Here is a 26,448-nt window from a genome sequence, read left to right as displayed (position 1 = left end):
GGACCCCACAGAAAGGCAGGAAACAGATGTACAGATCAGTTAAAAACAGCAGTACCACAGTGAAAACCCACAAAATGAACGAGAGAAACGCATCCAGGCATCTAGTGGGCAATCGACAATTCAAACAAGTCAAATGCTTTTTCTGCTACCGCTATGGTCACTTAAGGCGGCACTGCAGAAATAGGCTGAGGCCGCATTTTAAAGACAAAGGGATAAAGGAAGAACCAGAAGAAATAGAATCAGACATCCATTCATTATATAACCTGAAAGTGGGTAGAACCGATTCGATCCAAGTAGTCTTTAGTGTCAATGGACAACCTGTTAAGATGGAAGTTGATACTGGAGTGTCAATGTCTGTAATTGGAGAACATATCAGAAACCCAGCCTTTAAGACTGGAAGTTTCTGACACGAAACTGAGAACATACATGGGTGAAGAAATAAGACCGAAAGGAATATGCCAAATCAAGGTACATTATGAGAAACGGTCTACAAAATTACGTCTATTTGTAATGTCAGGCATGGGACTGAGTCTCCTCGGAAGGAACTGGCTGGGAGAGCTAAACCTTGAGGGCTCGCTAAGTTCCCAACTGGAAACCAGAAGCGTTACTGTAGAAAAAATGGAGTGTGCAAAGACGCAACAGGAGAAGCCCGTAGAAGTGTTACACCATTAATGCTGAAATCAGCATATTTGGGAAAGAAAAGGAAAACCTATTGAAGGACTTCATGTGCTGCAAAATTTAATCCACTCCCAATTTGTGCCACTGAAAAGATATGAAGAGGAAAAAGAGTTAAACCTGCCTTTGGCCAAGTTAAGGAACAAATTAGCTGAGAAGGGGCAATGATATGAGATTCTCCAGGAAACTATTACCAAGAATAGGAAAGAATTGAAAGAGCTGAAGCAGCAGCTGCGTTAAAGCCCTGAAGTTTTAAAACTAGAAGGCCTAAGTTCTTAGAAGATCCGTCAGGAAACCAAATTAGTGGGCTCATTCATGTTCAGCTCACGCCTAAGTCAAGTCTGGCCAATAGCGAAATTAAAGAGAAGACCGAGATATGGATCAATGCTACCAAGGAAAGGATACACAGGAATAAAGAGAGGAATTATTGACAATCCTCAAAAAGAAAAACAATTTTGTTTTTCTGTGTTACTTTGTGCTTGATGCTCTTTATCTGTTTCAGCTTGGAGAGGAGGGGCAGCAGGAATGAGCGTGACTGCATTATAAACCCATTTTTTTTGAGAGTCTACAATTCTGCTATCAGGGCCAAGGAACTGGGTTTAACAGTGTAATTATTGGGTGTTTAAGAATGGCCATTTTGCAGAATTCAAAGTACTATGTCTCAGTATGGGCTGCAGAAATAAACTATTGACACTGGAATGGGGAAGAGTTTGTAGAAAACTTTAAAATACTGATTGGGTATTTTTAAACAACTCTGCCATATCTTGATGTCCTTGTAGAAACATTTGACCATCTGCAATCCAATTATAATCTAGCAAAGTAGGCTATTGCTAGTATGACCAGGATCAGAAGTGAGAATTTTTTATCCCTTGATAGACATTAAAGGCCATGATTTTTTACATAGGAACAAAGCCTGTTCGTAAGCAGAATAATTCCTCCTTTTACAATCTTGTTCAAGTAATGCTTTAATTCTGTGAAAATCTCAAAATATTTTATTTTACAGAAACCAGTGGTATAAAGAGAAGTATTACTTCAAAGCAGATATCTGGGTTTTGTAGCAGGAATAATGGCGAGGCATCACTGCTAACCATTAAGGTGCAAAGCAGACAGCAACATCCAGTGTATTCACATGTTCAGTGAAGTGCAGAAATTAGAAAGTTGCCATTCATGTTGCCCTGCTCCTCCACAAGCTGTGCTATACTGGTACCTCATGGAGAAACTCAATATTGAATTAGAGACACAGCGTGATGTTGTGATTCTCACCCACTAAATACACCAGGAAAAGATAGGGCTTGTTCCTTCAAATGTAAGTGAATTTGCAGTGGCATGGTAAGCCTTAATATAGCCAAACAATCTCTATGGGACTGAAAATTAAAAGTATGCAGTATCACTCCTTGAGATTCTAATAACTATTGTAGATTTTAAAAATTACTTTTTCTCTGTCTCATATCTCTTAATCCCATCTTTATTTCCCTCTGGTTTGCTGCAAATATATTATTTTACAATTAATTAAATATTCTACTTTAAACTTCCTAGCTTAGACTCTGCATGTCTCAGTGAGGATTCTTCAATCTGATTGGTTGACGTTCAAAAGCCCAAAGACAGCTGAAAGCATAATGAACAATCAGGCATTAACGCACAAAATCTAGGCCTCCTGTGTGTGGTTGAGTAATTGTCTCTCTCTTGTACAAGTTGACCCCTGACTTTTGGCTAAAACATCCCAACTCTTTCTACTTAGCACCCGAATTCCACTTCTCCCTAATCCTCGCAATGAGTGGGCATACAGGAACAAGGGGCGGGGAAGTGGCACGCAGGAGCAAGTCAATCAGCAGGACAGTGCCTTGGGAGTGGGAGAGGTTGCTCCAAAACTGTAACAATTGGGTCACACACTCTGTCAGCCTTGGTGCGAAAAGACACTCGAGCAAAAATCCCAACACTAAATGTGTATACTGGCCCTGTTATATCCATGACACTAAAGCAAAATGTCACTGAATGGTTTCAACTTCTCAAAAATATTACTCTTGTATAAGTCGATCACCTTTTTCCCGAAAAATGTGGTCTCAAAAACTCGACTTTTACCCGAGTATATATGGCAAATACAATGTTTCTTACTCAAAAGAACTCGTGTTGAAAATGCATGCAAGGACCTGGTGACAACAGAATTGGACTTAGGTGCACTGGCCGATGATATCCTGTGATATCTTGTCAATGTGCTTTGGCATGAAAAACAGCAGCTTGGCTGAGGCACCAGAAGATAACTAGCATCTACAAGACCATATTCCATTATGGTTCTGTTAGATAGACAAGTATTTTTGACATGTACACAGCATGTGATGGAAATTAAGTGAGGTGCCGCAACCTGCATCAGTACTGCTGTCTAGGACAGATTGGGGAGCTTATAAAATAGGATAAAAGCAAAATACTGCGGATGCTGGAAATCTAGAAAATACCTGGAAAAACTCAGCAGGTCTGACAGCATCTGCAGAGGGGGATACAGTTGACGTTTCGAGTCCATATGACCCTTCATCAGAACTAAGACATATAGTAAAGGATCATATAAAATAGGATCATGGTGTGCGCTCTTGATTTCTAAATAACCAGTTGCCTGGAAAGGGTGAAAGCAAAAACAGCCTCAGCTCAGCTACGGACTCTACCACTAGTTAGTCTTTAGTTGCTTAATGCCGTCTACACGTGTCAAAAATAGTCTTTCTGCTAGAACCATGGAGCCATCTCGAAAACAAGTCATTGCCATGAGGAAGAGAATTGGGAAAAAACATTTCCATAATTGCATGCAATGTAGTGATTCACAACCTAACAGATCAATCACGAAAGAGAATGTAACTCAAAGATTAACCTAAGTGGAACTATTTAATTTTATGCAAGTACATTTTCTAGTGCTGCCACTAAACTGGAAGAAAGCCATATTTGCTTTACAGGTAACTGTAAAATGGCCTCCAAGTCACTTTCTTACTCAACTTAAATATCCACAACCTGCACAAATGTGCACTAATACCAGCTTGGTGTCTGCCATAATATATCTCTCATTTTTAAATAAAAATTATTTGGATGTGAGCATCATTGGCAACACAGTATTTAATTTCCATTTCTAGTTAAAGAGTTTTTTGACTTCAGTAGAAATAGCAGATGCAAAACAGGCTGCCAACTTGCTGTAACTCATTTCACACTATCAGAGTCGAAATCTATTTCATTAGTAACGCTCCCTCCAATTTTATTTTGGTGTGTGCAGGTGATTTATATTTAAGCATGCAACCTCCAAATACTTTTGCACAGCTGTGCACACGCAATGACTTAAAGCAGCCAATTTGTGTGGCCTTTATGGGAACTTTCAGGCTGCTGCATGGCCGGTTAACTAGAAGCAAGGGATTAGAGTCATATGGAGGCCTGGTCAGGCAGAGGTTCCAGGTTCCATTCCCTGAAGAACATTAATGAATCAGTTGGGTTTTAACATAAAACCTGCAGCTTTCATGGGTGTCGTTTTATCTGGTGTTAGCCATATTTATTAACTTCAGTTTCACAACTGGGATTTGAACTCACTACCTTGAGTTGTGAATCCAGAAATAAGCCCCTGGACTAAAGTACCCATTCCTTGCAGTGTCATGCATTTGTGGAATTTTATTGTGCCCAGAGAAACTAAATAATTACATTTCATAAGAGATCTGACACACCTAAATTCTCTTCCTGTATCACCAGCAATATTTCAGGTAAAATTGCTTCATGCAGAAAAAAAAGCACACTTACTACTCTTTGGTAATTTGGTTTCCTCACCCCAATTTCTCACTGGCAAGAAATAGAAAATAATCTGTTCCACGGTCACTACCTGTGCTGCTCTGTAACAGAGATGCTGTAGCAGCCTCAAGTGCCTTTTCCCCATCTCATGATGTTGCTTCTTCATTTGCCCTTCCAATAGGGACCAACTCCAGGCTGGAATATTACCTTATGGGAATTGGTTGTCCTTTGGTTCTTATCTACCCATTGGCAAAATTTATTAATCCAACAAGGGATCAATCTGCTGCTTTGATTGTAAACTTGGCTTTCTTTCTAGGATATGTAATCATTAATTCAATGACTACATATATTAACTCAACAGCATTTAGTTTTCTTTATTTGGGACAGTTGGGTAACAGTTTTTAACCCACATAAAACCACTGACATCCAATGTGACTGTGACAAAGTCCTCATCCTTCTTGACCTGTCTGCAGCCTTTGACATGTTTGGACATACCAACTTCCTGCAACACCAATCCACCGCCATCCAGCTGGGCTGAACTGTACTCACCCGATTCTATTCTTATCCATCTAATCATAGCCAGGGAATCACTTCCAAAGGCTTCTTTTTTTTTTCTGCTCCCACAGTCACCTCTGGTATCGCTCAAGGGTTTACCCTTAACCTCCCATTTCTCATCTATATGATGCCCCTTGACAATATCACCCACAATATTGCTTAAGTTTCCACATATATGCTGACACATAGCTCTACCTCACCGCCACTTCTCAATTCCTCCATTGATGCTAAATTAGCAGAACGCTTGTTGACATTGAGTACTGGATGAATGAAGGTTCCCTCTAATTAAATATCAGGAAAACCCAAACCATTCTCCATGGCCCTTGCCATAAACTACATTCCCTCTGACTCCATCACTCTCCCTGGTAACTGTCTGAGGCTGAACCAGACTGTTCACAAACTTGGTGCCACACTTGACACTGAGATGAGCTTCCTACCAAATATCCTTGATGCACTAAGACCACTTATTTCTGCTTCCTTATCAGCCAACTCTGCCTCGCCTCAGTTCATCTGCTGAAACCCTCAGCCTTGTTACCTCAAGATTTGACCATTTTAATGCACTTTTGATTACTCTAAGCTGAGATGTCTAAAACTCTGCTTATGGCCTTACATGCATCAAGTCCCATTCTCACACACTCGTGCTTGCTAACCTATATTGGCTCCCAGTTAAACAACAGCTGAACTTAAAATTTTCATGCTAGTTTTAAAATCTCTCCATGCCACATCCCTCCCTATCTCTAAACTCCTCCACTTTCACAGCCCTCCAAGATACCAGCATTCATTTAATTTTGGCTTCTTAAGCTCCCCAGCTTTAATTGTTCCATCTTTGGTGGCCATGCTTTCAGTTACCTGGACCCAAGGTCTGGAATTCCATCCCTAAACCTCTCTTCCTCCCTCTTTTCCCTTAAAGCACTCTTTAAAACCTCCCTCTTTGACCAGGCTTTAAGCCATCTGCGATAAAAGCAAAATGCTGAGGATGCTGGAAATCTGAAATAGAAACAGAAAATGCTGGAAAAATTCAGGTCTGACAGTGTCTGTGGAGAGAGAAACAGAGTTTACATTGAGTCTGTATGGCCCTTCTTCAGAGTTAAAAGCATCTAGCTCTGAAGAAGGGTCATACATTAACTCTGTTTCTCATTCTACAGACAACGTCAGACCTGCTGAGTTTTTCCAGCATTTTGTGTGTTTATTTAAGCCATCTGCCTTGTGTTACAATTAAGTGAGGAAAAGTGCAAGGACTCTCCCTTCCCACCCCCCATTCCACAGTTGATCATAAAAGGGATGTTTAAAATTTATAAGGATGAATGTGCCAATTCAGTGTATATAATTAACTGTTTACATTCTGATATTTTTTCTCTTTCATGGGATGTGGGCATCAGTGACATGCACAGCATTTGCTGTCCATCCCTAATTGCCCTTGCTCAGACATTTCAAAGGGCAATTAAGGGTCAACCTCATTGCTGTGGGCCTGGAGTCATATGTAGGCCAGACCAGTTAAGGGCAGCAGATTTCCCTCCCTAAAAGGGCATTAGAGAACCAGATGGGTTGTTAGAAAAATCGATGATAGTTTCATGGTCACCATTACTGAGACTAGCTTTATAGTCCAGATTTCATTAATTGGATTTAAATTCCACCAGCTACCGTGAAACACTGCTTTGGAATTTAAAGTCTTCTTTAGAATTTCTCCATCTGCTGTCCATAATAAACAGACAGGGTTCAATTTAGTTGAGAGAGAAAAGGCAGACAGCCTTCGGCTGTTGGTGTTGTCTGCTTTTCAGATGTTCTTTCTCTAGACTGCTCTAAAGCAAGCGGGGTTTTGTAATAAAATACTTCAAAAATCAAATAGGAGAACATTAACGGTTAAAGCTCGTAAAAAAAACTAAGCTCCTTTGAAAACAGAACTATCTTTTCACTTGAAACTACCCCACACCTGACAGTGTAGTTTTGGAGACACAACGTAAGTAGTGGCTGACTGCTCCAATCCACAAAACAATCAACAGGAGGTAAAACACCATAAGCCAGATGTTTTATCAGCTGCTGAGTTTTGATTGCAATTATTTAACAAAAGTCAAATCTATTATGCACACCTAATTGAATTACAATGTTACAGCACAGAAACAGGACATCCCATCCATCAGCCTGCACTGGTGTTTCTCTCAAAACATTTAGTCTAATTCTACTTTTAGAATTGCTTTTTATTCCCTTTAACAGTCTTCCTTGTTCGATCAAATAAATACCCAAATTTGTAGACGCAGCTGCAACAAATGTTCAAAGAATTCTCTGCTCTAACCGTTTCTGTATAGATTTTCCACACGCCCATCAACATCCCACTTGAATCCTTTTTCTAATTATCCTAATTTGTGCCCTTTCATTACAGTCTCTCAGGCCACAGAAAATAATCTCACTACTGACTTCATCACACTTTTCATCACTTTGAATGCATCTATTAGGTGCTATTTTAACTTGCTCAGCTCCAAAAAATAAAGTCCCAACTTCTTAACTCTCCTTTCATAAATGTAATCCTTCACAGGAACACAAGAAATAGCAGTAGGCGACCATATTTCCTGTCAAGCCTGCTCCATCATTCAATAGGATCCTGGCTAATCTTGGGCTTCAACTCCACTTTCCTGTCCTGTCCCCATATCTCTGGATTATCTGGGAAACCAAAAATCTGTCTATTCCAGCCTTAAATGTATTCAATGATGGGGCATCCACAATCCTCAGGGGTAGAGAATTCCAAGGATTCACAAGCCTTTGTGCGAAATAATTTCTCCTTATCTCAGCCCTAAATGATTGGCCCCTTATCCGAGATTTCTGGACCAACAGAAACAATCTCTTCAGCGCCCATCCTATCAACACCTTCAAAATCTTGTAGATTTCAAGGAGACTATCTTTTAATCTTCTAAACTCAAGAGAATATATGGCCAATTTACTCAGCTTCTCATCATAGGATAACTGCCTCAACCCTATGAAAAATTTGGCAAGTCTTCAGCATACTATTTCCAATGCAGGTCATTATGATCCCAGATGTTAACACTGAACAAGCTAGATCCCAGGGTGGAACCTAGCTTCAGAGATCCTAACTTTTGCTTTTTGTTTAGAAACGTGGAGGGTGGCTACTGAGCAGTCACAGGAGTCAGCTGATGAACTTTTAACAAAGAATAAACGTTTAAACAAGAAAAGATGTACTATATTATATTACTCCTACGCCCACAACTATATCTTGACAGGCATATACAGATTTGCAAGGATAACACAAGTTACAAAGGCTATCTCATACTCTCCGCAAGTACAAGGTCCATGTAAGCCAATAGGCACACCACACTCTGAAAGCAAGTGACAGATGCCATCCCAAACAGATGTTGTGGATCTCATCCCCCCCCCGCCCCGCCGACCCACCAGATGCTTGTCACACCGAGAGTCAACCTGTCTCATTGAACTCTGGCTTTCACACAAGGGAATCCGATCTCCTGTCCAAGAACTTGCTTTGGAATCTTCTTCCAAACGCATTCGCTCAGGCACCTTCCACAACATAGAGAACATTTAATATCATTTTTTACTACTACTTCCTACATTGACCTTATTTGCTGATACACAATTGTTAAACTTTGTCCCTACCTGTCCCATTCTGCTTGCCTTTACCCACATCACTACACTGTTCCATTCCCTTGCCTTTTCTGTTTTGTCATGCTCAGTACAGGCATGAAGATATTACAAATTTTAAAGCTATAGTTTCAAAAGTGAACATCAAAGCTGCTTAAGATGGCTGTTGCATATCATGTGACTTGGCAATATGCAGTTCCAGACAGTCCTGAAACTCAAGCAAATAATTAATTACATATGTACGATCACAGCTACTTGTGAAATTCACACATCCCTTTGTTCGGGATGCACCATTAACAGAATGTTTACTGATTTAAGACATCACCTAATTTGGAAAAGGACTTGTTATAGGTCACAAGGATAAGGCAGCCACATCTGCTACCTGCTTGTTAAAATATAACAGCAGAAGCTGTTATAAGATAGATACCATCTAAGACATCAAACCAGCTGCAAGACAACCATGAAGTCAAGGTAAAATAACAGCCAAACCTTGACAGTGGGGGAAGGACTGTACCCCCAACATGTTCCAACCTCAAGTTCCCCTAAGAGCCGACCTCCTGGCAATTGAACGACAAGAAACCTTGCATCTTACTGAGCATCCTCAGCTTTTAAAAGACCTCCACTCCAGCTAAAACATAAATTCATCCAAGAAACTACAGGCCTGTGATGAAAGAGACTGAAATCATTCCAAATTGTAATCATACGTTTGTCTTAATCTGTATTGTGGAGAGAGCAAGAGAAGTTGCATTTAAACCTCCAGGGCAAGTGTGTGCTAATAAATAACCCCTTTTGTAATTCACAAAAGCTTGCTGCTGGAGATCATTTAAATTGGGACAAATCACTCTCAGGGTAGGAAAACACACCAGTCTTACACATTAAAACACCTTGATCACGGACAACAATAAAATACATAAAACTCTGTCCGTGATGCTTTGGATTTCTAAATCTCCCTTCACCCCAATCCTCCCGCCGTTATTTTAAAGAAATTTTCACAGCCCTAGTTATACAACTGGTCAGGATACTGTCCAGTTTAAGTGAAGCCAGTCCTAGTGGAATAGCTCCCTTTTCCAATGATGCCAGTACCTTGGGAATTGAAACCCTGTCTTCCCACACCACTCATGCCACATGTTTAATTCCCTAATTTTGCCTGACCCAACACTAATTGGCATGTGGCTCAGGTAACAATCCTGAGGTAATTTCCTATGAGGCTCTGCATTTTAATTTGGGCCCTAACGCCTCAGATTTTCAGATGATCATCATTCCTGTTTTTACCTAAGTCGTTGGTTCCCACATGGACCACAATAACTGGAACCCTTCCCCTCTAAGCTCCTCTTCAGCCAAGAGATGTCCTTAATCCTGGCAGGCAGCAAACAACATAACCTTTGGAGCTCCTGGTCACGGCTGCAGAGAATATTATCTATCCCACTGGCTACATTGCCTATCACTACCACATTCCTTTTTGCGCCCCTTCCCCCCGCCAAAACTTGAATGGCATCCTGCAGCATGGTGCCATGATCAGCCACTCTGCAATCCTTCTCCTCATCCACACTGTATCTGTTAAGACAAATTCGGGGCTGAGGGTCCACCATCACTACATTCTGGTTCCCCATAACTGCCTTACTCGTACATGCCCTCCTGTTCCTGCCCATTGACCAACTCAAGTTCTGCCTAACCCAAGGGTGTGGTTTCATCTCTAGCAACATCCCACTGAGTCTATACTAGCTTTTCCATTGCTTTCGTATCATTCCCATTAAGGGGGTGCCAAGAACTGCATACAACGTCCCAACTGTGGCTTAAGAGTTCAATGCTACAGCCACAATTTGGTGCCACCAGCAAATGTTAATTTTTTTTTAAATTCTGAAGTCCAATTGTTCATGTATGGAAATAAGAATTGTCTCAACATGACCCTTGCAAAGCAATCACCACACCTTCCATTCCAAATAACTTCCTTTGATCCCTACCCTTTTGCTTTCTGTTCTCTCATTGACCACATTATAAATAATTTAATGTGCCACCCCCCTCTGCAAAAGTTGCTTAGGTGGCAACTTATCAGATCATTTTTTAAAATCCATAAAAAATACATTCAGTGAACTGCCTTTTCTATCCTCCCTTTCTTCAAAGGCATCAACCAAATCCTACTATTTAGTAAACAGTGTTGAACGGCAACAATTAACTCATGTTTCTTTAAGTGCTTATTAATATAGTTCCATATTACAGATTCCAAGAGTTTGTCAGCAACTAAAGAAAGACTAACTAGCTTATAATTTCCTGGTTTATCCCCATCTCTTTAAAAAGAATCACATCTGACATCTCCAATCATGTCAAGTTCTCTTTCCTTCTTAGACCAAGAGTGTACATCACTAAATCCATCTCATCACCTTTCACGCTGGTTGCGCATTCCCAGTATTTTCTGCCTTCTCCAACAAAATCAAAATGTGGGAACATTAGAATTCACTTAGAGTCAGTCTCAGCCATGTTCCCATCAATTTGGAACACAGAAAATATCAAAAGCTAGCCCTATTTTATCCAAGTATAAACTTTGGATTGAATTTACTTCCGTTATGTAGTTTATAGAAGTGAAGATAGGGACATCTATTAGCCATAAAATAATTTACAATATATGCAATTAGCGTGATTAATACTTTTTCTGTCTCCTTCAGGGAAATGCTTGAAATTACTATTACTTATAATATGTAATGCACCTGCTTAAGAAACTCCATGCACTGAAACTGAAATACTTACTAATAACTCCAAATTCCTTTCAAGCAAAAAAAAATGGCTTTGAAGCTTGGCAGTCAGGTTTGACAAGTTTACAGATCATAAACAATTTACATGGTTATTTAGCTGATTAGTTGGAATGGTTACATCAATTCTTAAGACAATTGTTGAGATGACAAGGACATTTCAGAAATCTGATTTTTAAAAAACATTATGCAAGTTACTTTTCTATTTGAAGGCTTTTTTTATAAACAATGCTCCAGGCACAAAATTTGTTAGCTCAGACAGGATACCAGATTTCACACTGTTGAGCACAATTCACAATGCTCAGAGTTAGGTAATTACGCTAATCCAAGAAGGATATTTCAGCTGAGTAAAAGCTAATCTACCGAAGGCTGATTTTCCTTTTTAGAAGTATCAATATGATAAACTAGTGAAAAATTTCCAATTTGTGATAGCACATATGAATATTGACCCCTTCAAGTTGAAAAGTAACGAATATCAAAACGGTGAACTCATTATCAACAAGCAACACATGTCAAGCATGGTGTTTGATGAGTCTGAAGTTAATTTGGATCATTCTGGTTTTGCTAATCTATTCTAGGGATTTTTGACAAATAATTCTGTACTGGTTTGTGCAAACATTTGTTCTGGTCATCCAAGAGCAGCAAGATTGTAAGCAGTTGCATTAACAATGTTATGGTACAATATAGCCTGATGTGTAAGTGACAGCTATCGGTACTGATTCAACCTTGAACATGACAAAATAGGCACAGGAAATAAATCAATATCAAGCCAGATCACTGAAATACAAGGCAAGCTCATCACAAATGAAGTCTTGTACTTATATAGCACCTTTCACGACCACCAGAAGTCGCAAAGTGTTTTACAGCCAATTAAGCACTTTTGAAGTGTAGTCACTACTGTAACACACAGCAAGCTCCCACAAACAAAGTGATGACTAGATAAATCTGTTTTTTGTCATGTTGACGCTGGGGTAAGTGTTGGCCAGGATACCAGGAATGGATCCCCCCCTGCTTTTCTTTGAAATAATGTCATGAGATCTTTTACACTCACCTGAGCAGGCAGTTAGGGCCTCAGTTTAATGTTGAAATCTTGCAGTTCCCTTCAACTGCAAAGGTTTAACCTCCAACTGCATCTAGGACACAAGTTTTGGAGAAATTCTAAGTGTGCTAGTCACTGATACTGTGCGCCTGCTGAACTGCTTTCCCAGACCATACCTCTCCACTGATATTCTGCCTGAGGATCATAATGACTAAAGAATAGACACAAATAGGCTTCTGGCAAGTTTAAATCAAAAGAAAAAAGAATAAATATTTATTTACACAACATCCAAAAAGTAAATGCAACGAAATACCCACACATATGAAAAGATGAGTTCTGGAAATGAAACTTGCGCTTAGATTACTAACAGAGTAACAAGAAACAACTCATATGTTCTTAACCAGTCCTTTAAGGTGAAACGCTTTGCAGGCCTGAAGGATTCTCTATATTCTTTGAAGGAAACGGAACTTGGAAGTTTCTGGGTTTTTCATATAAAATTACAACCAAGCTTCTGTAGAGAAGAAATATAATCTTGCAGGTACAAACTAATTAGCTCCTTTCACTGCCACTGCCTCAGATGACTGTCTTTTAAAGGCAGAGTTCTTGTTGTCTTTGCTTGGCGTAATCCCTCTATGCTGCTGGTCCAAGACAAACCTGCTAGCTCCCTTTGAGGATTAATATTGACTGCCTCTTCACTAGTTTCAGTCATGTGATGACAGTATCAACACTTCCTATTATCCAAAGAATGGGTTGGAGCCAATGTGATTGACACACAATGGCAGGGGTGGAGGGGATGACTGAGATCCCACCACCATACCAGTTATGCTTAGCTCACTAAAAGGTTTTATTTGACATTCCATCTTCATGGGTTCAACAGATCTGGTAGCCACTCTCTTTCAAATCTCTTCCATTGAAATGGTGAGGGTGAGTCAATTTGCACCTAGAAAACCCATTTGCATTTAAGTAACTTCTCAGACATATTGCCTCTGTCCACAAGCCACAAATAGAAGTCATCCGACTTTCTGGGATCCATTCTGAGAGGGTAGTGTCCATCATTCCATGTTGCTTTCTCAAAGTACAATCCGCTGCCCAATTATCTTTACAGGCATAACTTGACCATCAGTCTCAACTCACATCAAATTCCAATAACCTCTACATTCACTGACCTACATTGGCTCCATCAAGCAATGCCTTTATTTTAAAATTCTCATCCCCATCTCCAAAGCCCTCCACGGCCTCACTCTTTCCCACCTCTTTTATCTTCCCCAGCCCCACAACCCTCTAAGATACTTGTACACCTGTGCTCCTTTAATTCTGGCCTCTTGCGCATCACTGATTTTAATCATTCCATCTTTGATAGCCATGTCTTCGGTTAACTAGGCCCTAACATCTGGAATAACCTCCGGATACCTCTCGATCCTGCTTTTCTCCTTAAATTCTACCTCTTTTGCCACGCTTTTGGTCATCTGACCTATTTCTTATGGCTTGCGTCATACTTTCTTTTACAACGCTCCTGTGAAGCTACTTATTACGTTAAAGGTGTTATGGTGGATCTTCAAGTTAAAAATGCTACCACTGAATTAAATTTAGTTCTTGTGGGTGTCAAGCCCAGTAAAGGCATTTCATATTCATAACTTTTAAAATATAAACTTTGTTCAGTGGAGGAATCTTTTGGAGCCGACTTTTCTTTTAACTGAATTCCTAACAGCATTTATTGTTATGAATTTAATTATTGATTAAAGTTTCTTTCCTACATTCCCTAAGCGCATGTACAAACAACCACAGTAACTGAAGCATGCAGCCTATTGTTGTACAAATTTGCATCCAATGCCACTTTTACGAAACAGAGATTTGTTTGCACAACCTAAGCAAATTCATAGACTGCAAAGCATTTTGATATTTCTTGAGGGTATACAAGTGCAATTTCTTCCATTCTTTAATAGGAATAGTTAGTTTCTTTCCCCCTTCAACAGTGGGAACAAAATACAAAATAAATTAAAGACTGAGGTAATGAACCATATTCTAAACAAATCAACACTGGCTGTTGCATCCACTTAATATCATGTAAGGCCTCAATATACAAGGCCAAGTGGTCATGTTGCATTGAAAGTCTTTATATTAAATATTGCTTTGAATATAAGACTTAATTCGCAAAACATATACCAGATAATTCTCAAATTACAATTGTAATTAAACTATCTTTAAGCTTCTACAGATAGAATACAAATCTGGCTGATATTTCAATAATACTTAATATTCAAAAGCAGAAGTATGATAATTGTTAAACATTTAAGTATCATCGAGACTGTCGTCTTGTGCACGTGCGGCAGGTCATTCGTCACAAACAAGTTAGCCACATTTCCTTCAGAAGCAAAGTGGCTCAACTGCAATTTGATATGGTGGCTGTTAGATTTGACCATAACTGTAATTGAGAATGGAAAATTAAGCACAGCCCTGAACTACTGCTTTTGCAGTGACTACGTTCATTGAAAATGGACAAAACCTAAAAAAAAATTGGGTCACAAAGTTAAGGATTAACCAAATCTGTGTCTGTAATAAGACTTCGGAGAAGGTGCAACAATGTAAACATACTGTTGTGTGTGTAACCTGAAAATCTGGCCCTTATGTGTAAATTGTCATGAACTAAATATCCAATAGTCATATTGGATACTTCTGGTCTGAAGAGGAGAAACAGGTGGACCAACATTCATTGGTAGCTCTCAAGCAGAACCTGACCAGCTAAAAACTAAAATTGGCAATGGCAGCAAGGTAACTATATACTCGTGCATAAAATAATGCATGTTACAGGAACATTGGAGTAGGAGGAAAATAAAATATACATTGTGAATATAATGCCTGACTAGTTTTGAAGTCTTTGGTGTCCAAGACAGAAACAGCTAAAAGCTTCATCATATAAACCATTAAAATGTTCAAAGCTAACATCTTGGCATTTGTGATGCTTTGAACAGACATCTCATGTAATATTTATATCTAAAGACTCAAGAGGCTGTCAAAACAGATGTTAGAAAAGTGAATTTATAAAGAAGTAACTATGCCACCTCTTTAAAAAAGGGGCAAGAGAAGGAACTCGGCTGTACCTCAATTCAGCTGATGATTCTAACTTGGTTCAAACTGATTTGTGAACCAGCAAACTAAGACATAGTTTCATAGCCAGAGGTTTATAAACTCAACTGTTGATTAACTTGTATTACAGAGGCAACAGATTGTAAACTGAGATTCAATGGAATTCTTCCACTTCTGCCTCAAATAAAACTTTAAAGCTACTTATTTTCATAGCTTTCTCCAGAGTTCCAATTTTTTACCAAATTGACCTGATAGAATCTAAATAGATTACTTGATTGCAAACAACATTGCAAAATATCATGTTCCAACTAAATTCCTGCCACAATATGGTCAAGGTGTTCAGGATATTTTTTTTTAATGCTCTAATTTTGTGCAATACTGATTTAAAAGGAAAATAGTTGCCTTTGCAATAGCAAACCAGCAACTGACTCTCCTGCCTAGTTCAAAATATGGCTCAGTGTATGGATTCATGGCAATGCCTCACTTTGCATCTGCTGCAAAGAGGCTGCCTGTCATTTTACCTCAAGCAGAATGACCTGCTCTGAAAACTCTGCAATAACTATTTTGCCCCCATAGCAAGATGAGCACTACAGAACCCTCCAAGTCTGCTAAATGTCAATATTTTCAGTTATGCCATGCATCAATTTTTAAAAACTTTAAGCTTTTTTTTTTAGATGGTGATCTAATACCATAATCAACTGTACTTAGGGCAAATGCTCTTCAGTGGTTCATTAAAAACATAGGATTCTATACTAAATACACCTTTTACTGCAGGAAAGTCAAAAAATGCTAGACTGATTAGTTGAGTGTGTTAAATGTCAATTAGCTTTGATCAACAATTGCCAAATTGCTGGATTAAAGAAATCAGCCTCTTACCTTCATCGGGGATATATGTGACTGAGAAACAAAGCCATGTATATTCTCAATCTGAGACAGGTTCTTCTCCGACACATGCACAAGCTCTGGACCTTTCACCTCATTGCTAATCTGCGGAGAGCTGTGTTCTTGTGGAGATGCATCGTCATCTTGGTAACGATACTTCTATAATAACAGAAGAGAAGAAAAATGGGACATTAACACACATGAAAGAATTTCAATAAATGCAACCATATCAACTGCAAAACTAAACACAGAAATTTCCAAAATATATCAGATCATGAATGTACCTTCCCAATTTGTAAACTACACCCATTCTTAAAGGATTTTTATTGATGCAATCAAATTCTATCCAATTCAACATTCAGTGCAATTTTGTGAACAGAGCAAGCGCCATTTTGCTGGTAAATGAAAGGTTAATTAAATTTCTAGTCAGCTTTCAATTAACTTTTTTTAATTAAAAAGTTTAATTGCACGGTGATGTTATTTTAAACTTTTAGTCGTCCTCAGTTATTCCCATGAAATACTGAAGAATGTTTTGTGAATTTGTAACACCAGACACCTAGGGCTTGATTTTACAGTCCATTGGGAATGGTGACATAAAATTGGGCATCATCCTGGTGTCAACCCATCCCCCGGGCACTATTTTACCAGCAGCAGACGAGGCATCGGGAAGCCTGCCTACAGGCCAATTGAGGCCCTCAAGTGGCCAATTAATGACAAAGAGATTTTACCCACAGCAGGGTAAGCATTCATCCCAGCAGGTTTCACTGGTCAAGGATGGTGACAGGTCAAGGGCCGCCCAACCCCCATTACCCACCTTACCGTCTTCGCCGGGGCCTGCCAGCCTGGTCCCGGTGAGACCATGGACTTACCTTAAAGTCTGTGCTCCATCACAGCACACCTTCTTCAAGACTGGCTGCAGTCCCACCAGTGGCCACCACTCCTGGTGATGATGCTGGGACTAGAAATGTGTCAGCCATTTGATTAGCCAGCAAGCTTTCCCTTCAGGACTTTCGCCCCAGCCCATGACTTTCACACCAGGGGGACACGACTCACCCATAAAATGAGCCCTCAATTTTTTGAGATTATTCAAAGTTGAAAGTGTAAAAATTATACAGATCATAGATGTATATGAGAGTTTACAAATTTTCAATTGCAACCATTAGAAACATAGGAACTAGCAGCAGCAGTAGGCCATTCGGACCTTTGAGCCTGCTCTGCCGTTCATTATAATCGTGGCGGATCATCCAACTCAATAGCCTGCTCCCGCTTTCTCCTCATACTATTTGATCCCTTTCGCCCCAAGAACTATATCTAACTCCTTCTTGAAAACATACAATGTTTTGGTCTCAACAATTTTCTGTGGTAACGAATTCCACAGGCTCGCCACTCTCTGGGTGAAGAAATTTCTCCTCATCTCGGTCCTAAATGGTCAACCCCATATCCTCAGACTGTGACCCCTGGTTCTGGAGTCCCCCACCATTGGGAACATCCTTCCTGCATCCACCCTGTCTAGTCCTGTTAGAATTTTATAGGTTTCTATGAGATCCCCCCTCATTCTTCTGAACTCCAGCCAATATAGTCCTAATCGACTCAATCTTTCCCCACGTCAGTCCCGCCATCCCAGGAATCAGTCTGGTAAACTTTCGCTGCACTCGCTTTATAGCAAGTATATCCTTCCTCAGATAAGGAGACCAAAACTGCACACAAAATTCCAGGTGTGGTCTCACTAAGGTCCTGTGCAATTGCAGCAAGAAAACCCTGTTCCTGTACTCGAATCCTCTGGCTATGAAAGCCAACATACCAGTTGCCTTCTTTACCGCCTGCTGCACCTGCATGCTTACCTCCAGCAACTGGTGTACGAGGACACCAAGGTCTCGTTGCACATTCCCCTCTCCCAATTTATAGCCACACAGATAATAATCTGCCTTCCTGTATTTGCTACCAAAATGGATAACCTCACATTTATCCACGTTATACTGCATCTGCCATGCATTTGCCCACTCACTCAGCTTGTCCAAATCACACTGAAGCATCTCTGCATCCTCCTCATAGCTCACCCTCCCACCCAACTTTGTGTCATCTGCAAATTTGGAGATATTACATTTAATTCCCTCATCTAAATCATTAATATATATTGTGAGTAATTGGGGTCCCAGCACTGATCCCTGCAGTACCCCACTAGTCACAGCCTGCCATTCGGTAAAAGACCCGTTTATTGCCACTCTTTGTTTCCTGTCTGCCAACCAGTTTTCTATCCATCTCGATACACTACCCCCAATTCCATGCGCTTTAACTTTACACGCCAATCTCTTATGTGGGACTTTGTCGAAAACCTTCTGAAAGTCCAAATAAACCACATCCACTGGCTCCCCCTCATCAACTCTACTAGTTACATCCTTGAAAAATTCCAGTAGATTTGTCAAGCATGATTTCCCTTTCATAAATCCATGCTGACTCTGTCCAATTCTGCCACTGTTTTCCATGTGCTCAGTTATTAAATTTTTTCTAATAGACTCTAGAATTTTCCTCACTACTGATGTCAGGCTGACTGGTCTATAATTCCCTGATTTTTCTCTGCCTCCCTTTTTAAATAGTGGGGTTACATTAGCTCCCCTCCAATCTGTAGGAACTGTTCCAGAGTCTATAGAATCTCGGAAGAGACCACCAATGTATCCACTATTTCTAGGGCCACTTCCTTAAGTACTCTGGGATGTAGATTATCAGGCCCCGGGGATTTATCGGCCTTCAATCCCATCAATTTCCCCAACACTATCTCCTACTAATACTGATCTCTTTCGTTTCCTCCCTCTCACTAAATCCTGTCTTCCCCAACATTTCTGGTATGTTATTTGTGTCCTCCTTTGTGAAGACAGAACCAAAGTATGTATTTAGTTGGTCAGCCATTTCTTTGTTCCCCATTATAAATTCCCCTGTTTCTGACTGTAAGGGACCTACATTTCTCTTCACCAATCTTTTTCTCTTCTCGTACCTGTAGAAACTTTTAGTCAGTTTTTATGGTCCCTGCAAGCTTACGCTTGTACTCTATTTTTCCCCTTCTTAATCAATCCCTTGGTTATCCTTTGCTGAATTCTAAACTCCTCCCAATCCTCAGGTCTATTGTTTTTTCTGGCCAATTTGTATGCCTCTTCCTTGTATCTAATACTATCTCTAATTTCCCTTGCAAGCCATGGTTTGGCCACCTTTCCTGTTTTACTTTTGTGCCAGACAGGAATAAACAAATTGTTTCAGTTCACCCATGCGCTCTTTGAATGTTTGCCATTGCCTATCCACCATCTAGATTAACTACATTTTAACATTCTTCAATAGAATAGCAAAAATCCTAAAAAGCAGTTTGAAGAGATTTACTTCTGGATAATGCAGTCTAATAGAAATTGCTGATAAGCCACAAGCATAGTTATGGCAACACATGCACTCATTTTAGTAGAAAATGCAACATGTACTCACAATAGATATAAAAGTACCCTCACAAATGTATCTTACTTAACTCCTAACACCAGTCATCACTCTAACTAGGAAAACACAAAACATTCTAGACTCAGCTTTTCATCTTGCTATTTTACCAAATGTACAAAAACATGCAGTAATCCCTGCCAAAGGTACCATTTTGAAGGTAGACGAGTTAAATAAATTGCACCTCATGCTCCCACCAACTGCAGCTAGGCCCTGCTCTGGCCTACACAGCACTCTAGTGGGCAAGAGGAACAGAAAAGGTATCCACCTTGGGAATAGGTTGCCCATTTTATACCAAAATAGTTTTACAAAGTACACTTAAATGAGGGTAACATTACTCAAGCCAATACAAGCAATTCCTTTACAAGACGCTCAATATATATGTTAGTACATATAGCTCTGGTACGAATATCAAAATGGCGACTGATTAATGACACATGGGCTAACAAAAACTATTTTGGAAGTACAATAACTATCCCTGATTGCATAGTTACATTCACTGTAAATCACTTTGCAAGATTAGTGCTACAAAACCATACCTACATGATTTTAAACTGTAAATAAGAGACTACATGGGAGCCTAAGAATAATTCAAGGACAATGATACAAGAAAATTAACCCTTTTATTACAAAGGATTTAGTATAAAAGTCAAAGGAAAAGGTAATTGCCCCAATTGGAGAATTACAAACACCTATGGGAGGAAACTGGGTGGTGTAAGGGCAGGAAAGGGCATTATAACAGCCATCTTTTATGCAGAGTACTGTGCTCAAATCCAGCACATGCTGTTGAGATTAAAGTGTTGCTTCTCTGCCTGTTATAGAAAATGAGCTAGGAGTGTCAATCCAGTTGAGAATGGATGGTCATTTACAATGCAAAGCATTCCATAATTATACATAAAATATTACATTGGTGGTCTGCCTCAAAAGCTAGCGTAGAAAATGAGGTAGGGGAATTGCTGAAGCACAGGGAAAGCACACTTTGGAGCAATTAAAAGTAAATTTAATTAATTCTAAAGTGAAACTAATTTGCGTCATAGATATACTGGCCCTGGGTGCAACGAGTGGATACTATTTCAAACACAGCACTAATATCCCTCACCTCAGACACGCAAACCTAACTTGGAAGGGTTGTATTCCGCAGCTTCGTGATAACACTGGTTGTACAATAATCAATAATGTAGGAGCTGAACTGCACACACAGCAAAACAAACCTGAATGAGCTTTCCTTCATTATCCATGCTGACAAAACGGTTGCGAACATTACTTGTTTTATTTCTAGTGCACTTTATGCAGCTGGCACACTATTTCACAGCCACACAGAAGGGTAAGAGGTTAAGCCATGCAATAACTTACATTTATATAGTGTTTTTAATGCAGTAAAAACATCAAGGCATTTCAGAGACATGAACATGTCTACTTCAACATTGTGACCATGTTAGTCACAGGCTTGCTTGATGAACTTCCTTTATTCACAGAGATAAAAACAAAAAAACTGCGGATGCTGGAAATCCAAAACAAAAACAGAATTACCTGGAAAAACTCAGCAGGTCTGGCAGCATCGGCGGAGAAGAAAAGAGTTGACGTTTCGAGTCCTCATGACCCTTCGACAGAACTTGAGTTCGAGTCCAAGAAAGAGTTGAAATATAAGCTGGTTTAAGGTGTGTGTGTGGGGGGCGGAGAGATAGAGAGGCAGAGAGGTGGGGGGGCAGGGGGGTGTGGTTGTAGGGACAAACAAGCAGTGATAGAAGCAGATCATCAAAAGATGTCAACGACAATAGTACAATAGAACACATAGGTGTTAAAATTAAAGTTGGTGATATTATCTAAACGAATGTGCTAGTTAAGAATGGATGGTAGGGCACTCAAGGTATAGCTCTAGTGGGGTTTTTTTTAATTTTTTTTTTAATATAATGGAAATAGGTGGGAAAAGGAAAATCTTTATAATTTATTGGAAAAAAAAGGGAAGGGGGAAACAGAAAGGGGGTGGGGATGGGGGAGGGAGCTTACGACCTAAAGTTGTTGAATTCAATATTCAGTCCGGAAGGCTGTAAAGTCCCTAGTCGGAAGATGAGGTGTTGTTCCTCCAGTTTGCGTTGGGCTTCACTGGAACAATGCAGCAAGCCAAGGACAGACATGTGGGCAAGAGAGCAGGGTGGAGTGTTGAAATGGCAAGCGACAGGGAGGTTTGGGTCATTCTTGTGGACAGACCGCAGGTGTTCTGCAAAGCGGTCGCCCAGTTTACGTTTGGTCTCTCCAATGTAGAGGAGACCACATTGGGAGCAACGAATGCAGTAGACTAAGTTGGGGGAAATGCAAGTGAAATGCTGCTTCACTTGAAAGGAGTGTTTGGGTCCTTGGACGGTGAGGAGAGAGGAAGTGAAGGGCCTCCGGGACACCCTGGTCCACTCCTCCATCACCCCCTACTCCTCAACCCCCTCCTACGGCACCACCCCATGCCCACGCAAAAGATGCAACACCTGCCCCTTCACTTCCTCTCTCCTCACCGTCCAAGGACCCAAACACTCCTTTCAAGTGAAGCAGCATTTCACTTGCATTTCCCCCAACTTAGTCTACTGCATTCGTTGCTCCCAATGTGGTCTCCTCTACATTGGAGAGACCAAACGTAAACTGGGTGACCGCTTTGCAGAACACCTGCGGTCTGTCCGCAAGAATGACCCAAACCTCCCTGTCGCTTGCCATTTCAACACTCCACCCTGCTCTCTTGCCCACATGTCTGTCCTTGGCTTGCTGCATTGTTCCAGTGAAGCCCAACGCAAACTGGAGGAACAACACCTCATCTTCCGACTAGGGACTTTACAGCCTTCCGGACTGAATATTGAATTCAACAACTTTAGGTCGTAAGCTCCCTCCCCCATCCCCACCCCCTTTCTGTTTCCCCCTTCCTTTTTTTCCCAATAAATTATAAAGATTTTCCTTTTCCCACCTATTTCCATTATATTAAAAAAAACCCCCACTAGAGCTATACCTTGAGTGCCCTACCATCCATTCTTAATTAGCACATTCGTTTAGATAATATCACCAACTTTAATTTTAACACCTATGTGTTCTATTGTACTATTGTCGTTGACATCTTTTGATGATCTGCTTCTATCACTGCTTGTTTGTCCCTACAACCACACCCCCCCGCCCCCCCACCTCTCTATCTCTCCGCCCCCCACACACACACACCTTAAACCAGCTTATATTTCAACTCTTTCTTGGACTCGAACTCAAGTTCTGTCGAAGGGTCATGAGGACTCGAAACGTCAACTCTTTTCTTCTCCGCCGATGCTGCCAGACCTGCTGAGTTTTTCCAGGTAATTCTGTTTTTGTTTTCCTTTATTCACTCTCCACCCCTCTCCAAAACACGCAAGGCTAGATTTCCCTTGAGCTTTCACAATAGATCTTTGACACATCAACAGTCAGTTTACTTCTCACCGACTTAAGTTTGATTGCTGTAGATTTATGCTAACCTGCACAAAGGCTGGCATGACTCCAATGCCTATCAACTTCCTCCAATTTTAGTTAGTGCAAAGGCACTGCACAAGAAAAACAGATCAAAAATTCAGCGGCAAAATTTCACTACACTTAAAAACAAGAATAGCCTGTAAAAATTATATCATATTTCACAAATAATTAAAGCCAAAAAATGTTGAACGCCACTTCCAAAATTTGTCATTCTTTGCTCTTTGGCATCAATTATATTCACTTCCTTCCTGCCATATGCTTGAGGTTAAACACTAAACTTCACACAAAACGAGGTCACTGTATCATCACTTGAAATGCAACACTGCACTCATGTCATCACAACTCCCAAAATAGTGATTTACCTTCAAGAAACATACTTACAAAGCAATCAATAAATCACAATTTATTTCAAAGGGCCTTGCCATTAGAACTGTCTTCCTAAACCAATGCGCTGAAGGAATTATAATCTATTGAATATCCTCTTATTTTTGTTTTGTTTAACCACGGTGCAGCAATTACATCCAGAAAATGGCTGGGAGTTAGTTGTCACAACATCATGACAACGAATAAACTCCATTTAATGACGGCATAACAGCTAACACGGCAAAAACAATACTGGGGAGCACATCTTGTCCTCAATCCCCACATCAGCCCTCAGATTTAAAAATTCAAAGAGGATGTTTGCAATGGTTTAACTTGGAAATTGATATAGGTGGTAAATTTCACCTTTTCAATCTGAAGCGTTGGCAGACACAGCTGTAACCTGTTCAGTGGACAAGCTGTATCTGTCACAACACAACAAATCATCCAAGTACAAGCCACATCATACCTGTTAACCACTCCTATTGACAACATGCTTAAAATGAAGTGCATTTTGCAATGTCAAAATTCAACTGTGTGCCCACAAGTTAGATCAACTGGTTTATGTTTTTGTGAAACCAGAAAAAATGTGACTCACCAGTTAGAATAAAGTAATAATCAGGACAAACTGGTCAAAAATCTGCATTGACAGCAGGGCTATAGATTTCAACACTACCTCAGGAGAAGTCTGATGAGGCACTAACTTTGGCTGGTGTTCAAACCCAAGTTTTCTAATTTGGAGCATGGAACAGGTTTAGAATTCAGATAATTTCTTTATTAATAAAATATTAACATAAGGACAAATCCAACAGGTCACTATTTTATTGGAAGCTTACAAAAAAATTGTACAAGCCATCGTTACATGCAACTGATATGCAATAGCATTGAGGCAGTAATTTAGCAAGTAGAGAACAAAAAAAACCATCAGCAAACCAGCCATGGCTTTCTTTTCCACAAATACCTATGCTCGGTGTGATACTTATTCCACCAATGAGTAATTTTTATCTGTAATTATACATGCTGGGTATAAGAGGGTGTCAAGCACTCAGTTGACAAAATTCTTAGTGAACGGTGAGATTGCTGAATGATACCTATATGAAAGAACAAATGCATAGCATGATAGAAACCAACGCAAAGGACAAGAGATGTAGCAGTCAAGAGAAAGAGGCAAAAAAATTTTAAAACTATGGTGGTTAACGTTTCATAAACAACATTTAACAATTGCTGTAAAGCCCATACTAGAATTTCTCTGATGCTAGTTTATGCTTTTATTTTAATAGAACTTGATCCCATTTTCTCTCAAGCATTCCGAGCAGCACACCCTGGAACTGTGATCAAAGTATCACGTGACAGGTCACACTTCTGCTAAGGTTCTTTAGCCAAGTAAAAGGTTATCCCAAATTGAGATCTTTGGTTATTATGCCTTCCCTAGCAGGAAGGTTAAGTTCAGTGTTGCACCGGAAGATCTGGTAGTTTTAACGTGTGAACACATGTATGCAAGTTTTTAAAAAATAGACAAGTACAGCAATAAAGTATTAATTAAGGTATTTGAAAACATTCAAATCTCACTAAAATTTAACCTTAATAACTTTCTCTATAAGCCCTTTAGTGTGACCAATGCACACCCTACTCCTAGATCAGAGAATGATTTGTTCCTAGGCACACACCAATGTCAGCTGTGCTCAGACATGCATCAGGATAGCCAAGAATGTCTCACCATCTTAATTTTCTCCCAGTCAGGAAATCATTACATTGACTCACAGTACGATGACAAAATAATCGTGCAATCTCATATTTTACTTCTCTATCACAGCAAAATGGGGTTTCAAACTGCTGTGCCAACAGAGCTAGATTAAGAATTTTCAGGGCCTTGGATGCCAAGTTCAGGGAGCCTCTTCACCACACATACCCCCCAGCCACCACTGCCCCGGTCTCCAATCCATTAAAACATAAATGTGCAACAAAAATGCATGAAATAATCCTGCAAAATGTTTCAACACTGCATTAAAAGAAAGTAAATCAGAATATAATACATTTAAATGAAACTGATCCAACCATTGTATGCAGTTTTCTGCATTGAGAGTTTTACCTGGATACAGGTTCCATAAGGCAGTGTTGTATACTGGTTGTTGGGAGGGAAGAGAAAAATCACTGATGAGCCATGGCAACATTGCTTTAGCCAAATGCACTAATTTTATTAGAATAAGCCTTCCATACAATATCCATAAAAAGCGCCATGCCTATGGCTATCTATTACTATTCAATGTGAAACAGTGCAGTCCTTCCTCTTCACCAAAGTTTGGAACTATGGCAAGCATTTGTCAGTCAAGCACATATTGTTGCAACTTCCAGCTTTGTCTCACAGGTGCCAGGAGTACTTTGACTTTAGCAGAGTATTTACTGAAAATGTTGACTCACAGTTTGCCACATCTGAACAGGCCCTCCTCCCTATCCTCAGGTGGATGCTTTTTCCCCTTGCCTTGACATTCACAGTTGGCCTTGGTTCGTTCTGCTGGCCTTGGACAGTTACTTTGACTTGTCAAGCTGATGATGCTGCTAGAGCCCAACATTTTATTTCTACTGCACAGCACTTTAGCAGATAATCAATAAGCACTAACCAAGGAATTAGACCATGTAAAAATTTAAAAATATGACACATTGTGCTTTTGTTTTACTATTTTACCAAACTCTCAAATTCAGTACACATTCATATGTTATACAAATATCAGTGTTGAGATCACATACCCAACTCCACCTATTACTAATTTTTAATTTACCAATCCAACTTCCCAATTTACCACATCCAGTGGTTATTGCATT

At 39.9% G+C, this 26,448-nt stretch overlaps 1 protein-coding gene across 7 annotated transcripts in view; it reads right to left on the bottom strand.

Annotated features, from left to right (window-relative positions):
* Nucleotides 1-26,448, bottom strand: part of dlg1b (discs large MAGUK scaffold protein 1b) — a 386,920-nt gene that overhangs the window by 247,436 nt on the left and 113,036 nt on the right. For all 7 annotated transcript variants that reach the window (XM_041206085.1, XM_041206028.1, XM_041206037.1 and 4 more), the window contains one exon: nt 16,324-16,488. In XM_041206085.1, the coding sequence (XP_041062019.1) occupies nt 16,324-16,488 (165 nt within the window). The remainder of the gene's footprint in view (nt 1-16,323; nt 16,489-26,448) is intronic.

This window comes from Carcharodon carcharias, chromosome 2 (genome assembly GCF_017639515.1).
Source record: "Carcharodon carcharias isolate sCarCar2 chromosome 2, sCarCar2.pri, whole genome shotgun sequence".
Classification (NCBI taxonomy): Eukaryota; Metazoa; Chordata; class Chondrichthyes; order Lamniformes; family Lamnidae; genus Carcharodon; species Carcharodon carcharias.
The sequence above is the reverse complement of the archived record's forward strand: the minus strand, read 5'-3'. Positions and strand labels throughout refer to the sequence as shown.